The 7,534-nt window shown below is 53.0% G+C and overlaps 1 protein-coding gene across 1 annotated transcript; it reads left to right on the top strand.

The window, feature by feature from the left end:
- The first annotated feature begins 13 nt into the window (after nt 1-13).
- On the top strand, nt 14-6,651 carry HEYL (hes-related family bHLH transcription factor with YRPW motif-like). Its single transcript, XM_009078426.1, is given in 6 exon segments — nt 14-144; nt 3,459-3,525; nt 3,946-4,029; nt 4,488-4,569; nt 6,004-6,220; nt 6,222-6,651. Coding segments are annotated over 6 exon segments (1,011 nt in total).
- Nucleotides 6,652-7,534: the final 883 nt, after the last annotated feature.

The raw sequence follows: 7,534 nt of genomic DNA, 5'->3' as shown, positions 1-7,534 counted from the left end.
ATGTCACCGGGGCATGGCACGGGAGGGCATCGGGTCTGCCACCGGGATACGGCACGGGAGGGCACGGGGATGCGGCACGGGTGGACACCGGGTCTGCCACCGGGACACGGCACCGGAGGGCACCGAGTCCGCCACCGGGGCACCGTGAGTCCCCCAGCACCTCTCTTAAGCCCTCGTGGCCAGGCTGGTCCCGCGTGGGGTCGGCAGGATCACCCCATCATATGGGTTAGTGCTGGCGATGGGACTGACCCAGCAAGGAAACCCAAGTCGCGATACAAGTGTTAAAGGTTTTTAGGAGCGGATTGCATTCCAGAAAGTGCAGATTAAAGACAGGGGATGGCCTTCCCCTGCCAGGTGGGAGAAGGGCAGTGGGAAGCCTGTTTGATGGCAGGTCTCAGCACCCTGAGATGGGGCAGCCCCCCCAAGAGCAAAGGTACCGGAGCTGCCTGGTACTGCTGCATCTTGGGGCTCTCAGGGAATGTGGAAGAAACCAAAAGGTTTTGCATGAGAAACACTTCTGCTCTGCTGATGCATTTGTAACACCCCAGCTGGGGCTCGGCTGTGTTGGGGAGGGAGCTGGGCAGGGGGAGGCTGCCCCTGCACCCCTTGGCATCGCTGCCCTTGTGCCCCTTGGCATCACAGTTCTCGGGCTCCGTCCCAGCACTACTGAGCTGCTGTTTCAGCTTTGCTGCTTGGGAGGGAATAGTGAGGCCAGGACCTGTGTGTGGTTCCCCAGGCAATGTCCTCAGGCTTTGCTGCACTCCCCTGGGCTGTGGCTCTGCTGGCAAAGAGCATCCCCAGCACTGCTCACAGCCCAAGTTCCCAGGCTGGGTCAGCCCTTCGTGGGCATGTCTGGGCTCCGAGGGTGCAGACAGCACTGGGGATGAAGGAAAGGCTCTGTTATTTGTTCTCCTCCAAAAATCAGCTGCTTTTGAACTCTTGTTTCAGTAGCCAAGTGTCCCTCTCCCTCCACATCCAGTGAGGCCTCAGATTAATTCATCCCCTCTTGCTGTTTGGGATCCTGAGCAGAGAAGGTGTCTGCCCAGTGCCAAGCTCAGATTCTCATGGGGCTAAATTCATGAGTCTGCTTCTCACTGATCCAGAACAGCAGAACAGGGCATGTCCCACACGAAACACCCTGCAGAAATTCCCTGACCCCTTATACAGTTTCAAACTGCATCAATATTTAAACTACTTTCCTGCTGCAGGTGAAATAAATCCCACCTCAGTGCAGCACACCGAGTCTGTAGTACCCTGAGGGATGAAATAGAGGAATTGTCATCATATTTTCTTTCAGAGAACAGTAATGATGAACTTTTAATCTCTTTCTGGTGCTGTTAATGTGTTTGTCTTCTTGAGCCAGTGGTAGAACCAGGCTGGCTGCGATCTGCCAGTATTTGTATACTTGTATGTTGTTCCTCATGTCACGCAAATCCGTGGCCAAAAGAGCTGTTCCTGCCCTGATGAGGTTACACCCCAAGTAATGCCATCCTCCATCGGATCTGGGAAAATGAAACACTTCCAGGTGGGGAGTGAGGAGGAGTGATTAGGGCAGAGGGAGGCAGTCAGGCTGCCTGGCTGGGGTTCCCAGCCCATTACCCATCGGTCGAGTGGTTTGGGCAAACCAGTTTCCCCGTAGTGTGGGGATGAGTCACGCCGGGTGTGAGGCTTGGATCAGTGTGTGGAGCAAGTTTAGGCTCCGGGGTCACTGCAAAAGTGCAAGATACCACTTGGTTTACAGCCAAAATTCTGCTGTAAACGATAAAATCAAGCAGAGAGTAATGCAGAAATTTGAATCGTCAGAGAATAGACTTACACTGTCTTTTATGTGGTTCAAATCTGTCAAACAGATTTGTAAAATACATTTTGCGCTAAGCTGGGACTTGAGATCCACATCTGGAACTGCAGCTCACAAAGAGCAACACGTCCAGACTGCTCTGCAAAGAGAGTTTCAAAAGTCACTGTTCCTCCTTGAGTGCCTACTCCACATTCCTGTGCTGCCAGGCCAGTTCAGCACAACACCCCAGTGTCCATGCAGAGCCTGTTTTCACATCCTGTGTGCTCAACACGTGTGTTTGGGTTCTCATGGAGCCAGCCAGCACCTATGCCCAGAGAAAACCCACCCAGCAGCCATTCAGACAGGGCACCTGCCTGGAGATGAGCAGAGCAGGCAGCAGCAGAACGTGTTATTTTGCCTGATGGTGTAAAACCACTTCTAAAAGCACCTCGCTTGGGCCTAACAGAATGCATTTTTAATGGCTGAGTTTGGTCTGGTTTTTGCCTTGCTGCAGACAGCACTGTCTGTGCAGAAGCATCGTTAATAGACTGCTATTAAAATGCTTTGTCAAACTGGACAAGATTTTGATTTGATGAGGTGAACCCAAGTGCCCCTTTCCAGATTTGTCTGTCTGACGTGGCCTGTGGTCCTGCTGATGTGCTGTGCTGGCCAGGACTGCAGATGGATGTGTGCTCACATCATGCACTGAGTTTTGTAAGGCTCAAAACCAGCCCTGAGCCAGTTCCACTTTCCAGAGGGAGAAACCCTACTCGGGGGAGGCAGAAAATGGCTCAGCTGCCTCCCCAAAAGCCAAGGGGTGTTGCTCCAGGGAGTTTCCTGCTCCCAGTTATCCATCATTGTGAGGACCTAAGGGTTGATCTTTGCCTCCCTGTTCATGTCTAGTGCTGACCTTTGCTGTCTTTAGCCTCACCTGTGCCTGCCAGGCACAGGATAGTTTGTGGAGCCCTTTTCCTTAGCCTGTGTCCCTCATCCCTTGAGCAGAGGTGGTCCTCAGGGCTGGCAGGGTCCCTTCTCCATCACCTCCTGCCAGGTGTTCTCCCCACCCAGGTCCTGGCCCCTCTCTGTCTGGTTCAGAGGTGTCTGTACACTCAGAATATCACAGCCCACCCCAAAAATTGTGGTTTGGGAAGCAACTCTCCGGGAAGGCCTCAGAAACCACATCAATGCTGCTGTTGGCCTCACCCTGCGGAGCAACCAGCCCTCCCTGGGTGGGAGCTCACATCCAGGCTCGTGCTATCACAGCTCTGAGATGCAAAGCCCTGCAGACAGGGCAGGCTCAGACATGAGAGCCAGGAGGTTCACACATGGAGGAAAAAAAAGGCCATGACTCCAGAGCTGTGGAGCTTTTCCAGCCCTGTGGAGACGCCAGCGCAGGCTGAGAGTGAAGGAGGAGTGTGCCTGGGAGTGGATGGGCAGTTCGGAGCAGAAATCTGTCCCAGGCTGGTGGGAGAATCTCAGAGGGGAGAGAATGGGATTCAAGTCTCTGCTTGGCTCCCCATCCCCAATTCCTGAGCTCTGTGTTGTGGGTAAAACTGAGATGGGAACCGTAGAAGACATTTTTTGGGGGTGGGGGGAGAACTGCAGATGGCAAACGTGTGTAGAGCATATGTGCAACTTCTCCAGCTAGTGCAAGAAATGATTCCCTCTTCTTCCTTTCCAGCCATGTTTCCAGGTCTGTGTCTCCCACCACGACATCTCAGATACAAGCCAGGAAGAAGAGGAGAGGGGTGAGTGTTACTTATGAGGACCAAGGTGGCTGTGCTGTGCCCCTGGGGGGTCAGGCTGTGTGCCAGGGATGTCCCCACCATGTGCAGTGTGGGGCTCTTGGCATGTTCTTATCATGCCAAATCACCTTGACACTGTTCCCTGCTCCATCTCCTGCAGGACTCTCCTCACAGTCAAATTTTTTGCAGAGGTTTGGCCTCAAATCTGGCGGAAAAAGGTGTGGCTAAATCTGGAGGAGAACGATTTCACCTGGGGTTATCCTACCAATCAGTCTCTTTGCTCAACTTTTGCACCCAAAACATTTATGTATATAGTTCTGTTCAATCAAGCTGCCAACCTGCTGTCAATGAGGGGTTTAGACCCCATGAGCTGTGGCTGTAAATGACTTTGGTTTCTTCTCTCCACTTGGAAATCTCCTGCAGATCATCGAGAAGCGACGCCGTGACCGTATCAACAGCAGCCTCTCGGAACTGCGGCGCCTGGTGCCCACAGCCTTTGAGAAACAGGTGTGTGTGTGTGTGTGTCTGTGTGTGTTTGAGATTTCCTCCCATGTGTTTGGGGTAGAGCCCTCAGAATCAGTAAGTCTGGAGCAGCACTGTCATTCTTATCATCGTCACTTCAGGGAGTAAGTAGGTGGTGAAACTGGGTGGTAAAACGATATTAACCAATATTCAGCAGCCCCAGGGAGGATAAATTCAATCTAGAAAGTGTTCTGCAGATATGAAGGAGCATGGAAAGAAGGATTTTTCAATCTGTGTTGGGGTATCTTGGGGAGGAGCGAATTTTCCTAGTCACTTGATATAAAAAGCAGAGCCTGGATGGATGCTCTGTGCCAGTCTGAGCACTCCTGAGATTCAGGAAGGTTTTGGGGAGGAGATCATTGGTCAGACTCTAAGTCCTGAGAGGCACAAAGCCCTAGAGCATCAAATGATGAATGGCTTTTCTTTCTGCTCCCAACACAAAGGGATCTTCCAAGCTGGAGAAGGCAGAAATTCTACAAATGACAGTGGATCACTTAAAAATGCTTCACGCCACTGGAGGAACAGGTAAGAACTGCTCTTCTAAGCATACAGGTGAGGTGAAGGTGGAAACCTGGAAGGAAAATTCCCCACCAGATGCAGCAACAAGCTGACACCACCCAGCACCAAATGCTGCCCTGCCTGTTTCCCAAGGGAAATATCTTTAGAGGGAGGGCAGATGGATGTTTTCCTGCCCTGTTGTTTTACATATGGGTCAGCATCCCATGCAGCCGTTTGGCAGCCTAGGGAATGTGGGACTGTGAGCTCCACAAACCAACAGGAATGGCACTGCTGTTTTTGTCACACACCCCACTGAAAGCTGTTCAGCCAGAGAGGTGCTTAGTCCTGCTCAGAAATGGAGTTTGCTTCCAGAAAAACGATATTAAACTCTTTACCTCCTCCCTGGGATACATTTCCTGCGGAGGCTGAGTTCTGCATGGGGACTCTGCAAATAAACAAGGCTTTTTTCCCTTTCTGTTCCTTTTTTTTTTTTTTTTTTGTGTGTGTGTGTGTGTGTGTGTCTTGGTTGTTATAAGAAGAGAGAGAGAGCCCTGTGCAAAATTCAACAAAGGTCTTATTTGTACTGAGACCTCAGTACAGACCCTCTGTCCTGTTCCAGTTAACAGGATGGAGATCACAGCTCCAGTAAAGAAGCCTCTGGCTTGCTTACCACCCAGTTTTGGCTTGCTGGGGACATTGCTGGCATCCAGGCTTTGGTTCAGAGCTGTAACTTGGTCTGGAACATTTGTTTAGATATTCAGTTTGACTGCACTGCAACAAAGGGCTGTATTGTCACGAGAGACCCCGTCAAGCACAGTGGTCCAACGCTTCACTGTGCTGTGACATTCTCTGCTTTATTGCTTATCGTCTCATAAAGCTTCAAGTTGGGAGCAGAAGCCTAAAAAATCAGCTGTTGGTTGTTAATTTCTGTGGGTTTGAGCTTTCTCAGCCCAGTGGTTTTGGTTCTGCCGCTGCCCTGTGTCCTTCAGCTGGGCTTTAGAGGAGGTCTAAAGTTTGGGAGTCAGGCAGAGGAAAGTGGTGCTGAGCTGTGCGTTGAGGAGACGCAGTGTCCTGCTCTTTTGCAAGACCAGGGATGGTCCCTTTGCAAAGAGGGATCCATCTAGCCCACAGTCATGTCTGCAGGAGTGATAACCAACAGAATCCAATAGGGAAAAAATCCTTCCTCCCTGAGCACAGTCAATGAAGCCTCTTACTCATCTCACATGCTGCAGTAAGAGGCATCACGACCCTGTCAGGTTTATCCCAATGAGATAACCAGAGATGCTATTCTCACCCACACAAACATCCAGTCCCTTCGGACACCCACTTGGCTGTCTGCTTCAGGAATATCACACGGCAGCAAAGTGCCTCAAGTGAAATACACAGTGCAGTAGAGAGGGTAGTGAAATCAAAGCACATTCCTGAGCTCTGCACGGGCTTACTGTCACCCTCTCCTTCCAGGCTTCTTGGATGCTCGAGCTCTAGCTGTGGATTACAGAAGTATTGGCTTCCGCGAGTGCCTCACCGAAGTCGTCAGGTACTTGGGCATCCTGGAGGGGCAAAACGCCGCCGACCCCATCCGCCTGCGCCTCCTCTCCCACCTGAATAACTACGTGGCAGAAATGGAGCCTTCACCCGTGGCCACCTCCCTGCTGCCCATCCAGACGTGGCTTTTTCGGCGCCGCTGGCCCCGTGCAGATCCCCAGGAGGGAAGCTGCTCCCGCTCCGCTTGTTTTGACTGCGTCTTCCCTGCCTTACCCGAGCCCTGCCGTGAGGCCAGCCCCGCTGCGCCGCATCCCTGGCGACTTGCTGCCGTCCCGGCGGAGCTTCTTAGCCAGCAGGATGGGCTCTTCCAGCCGGAGGGCCAGAGGCACCTGCTCGGCCGTAGCTGCCGTGCCCAGGATGCCATCGCCAGGTGTGTTGAGAGAGGGCTCATCCAAGAGCAGCCAAATTGCCACGTTCCTCTTCTCCCCAACCTCCGCCGGCGTTCCCGTTCCTCCAGCTTACACAGCTCCTCCCGTCTTGGGCACTGCCACGCAGGGACCCGCGATGAGGGTTGGGACATCCAGGATCTGCCGCTCGTGGGCGACTGAAATTGGGGCTTTCTGACCCTTCCTTCCTTCCTTCCTTCCCCTTCGGAGACAGGAATTCTTCAGCACTCGTTGCCCGCAGGCCTAAGAACAAACTCAGCTGAAAAGGTGTCTTTCCTGCTTTGCAGAAGCCAAGGATGCGTAGAGAAAATTCTCTTTGCTCTCCCCTCCCTCCTCGCAGCGCCTTCCTCGCCTCCCCATCACACGTCCTCTCCCTCGTGACGCCTGCGGACGTAAATCACATCCGATTCGATGCACTTGTCTGCAGACAAGTACTCCAGACCCTTCCAGCTACGAGGGAGGGGATGCACACACAGATCCCAACGCTGTTCCTGCTCCAGCCAACCCCTCTGCAGAGCCCAGCCTTGCTCTCCTTTGGAAAACAGCCAGCCTCGAAATACTGTCCTATTCCCCTGGGGGACTCGGAGCTGCCAGACAGACTCACTCGTGCTCATTCCCTGCAATGTGTCCCCCAGCTGTGGTGCCTAATTTTGGTGTGGTGGGATGGGCACAGCTCACCCTCCTCCCCAGCACTGCTGGCACCCTACAAGGCAGGCTAGATCCCCCCCAGCTCCCAAAGAGAACTGGCTGCCTGCTAATCCCTGTGCTTTCCTCGCTGCATTACCAGCTTTTCCCACTTATGTGCCCTTAAGGTGGAGTGAGGCAACAGCTTAGCAGAGCTCGTTCCCACAGCCAGGCTTGAAATCCTGCTGTGTCTGCAGGGCCTGTGCTGGGTCCCTGCACAAACTGTGCTGGAGCAGTTGGCCAGGCCACCTGGGTGCAGCCCTTGCTCCGCACCGAGGTGTGAAGAGGCAAGACAGAGGATTTCAAAGGGATGTCTGTCATGGAGGGGAAGGCTCTGATGGCCAAAGTGAGAAGAAAATGCCTTTCCTTCTGCCAAT

The sequence above is a fragment of the Acanthisitta chloris genome, unplaced genomic scaffold, assembly GCF_000695815.1.
Source record: "Acanthisitta chloris isolate BGI_N310 unplaced genomic scaffold, ASM69581v1 scaffold33040, whole genome shotgun sequence".
In the NCBI taxonomy this organism is placed as follows: Eukaryota; Metazoa; Chordata; class Aves; order Passeriformes; family Acanthisittidae; genus Acanthisitta; species Acanthisitta chloris.
This window is presented reverse-complemented; position numbering and strand designations above follow the sequence as displayed.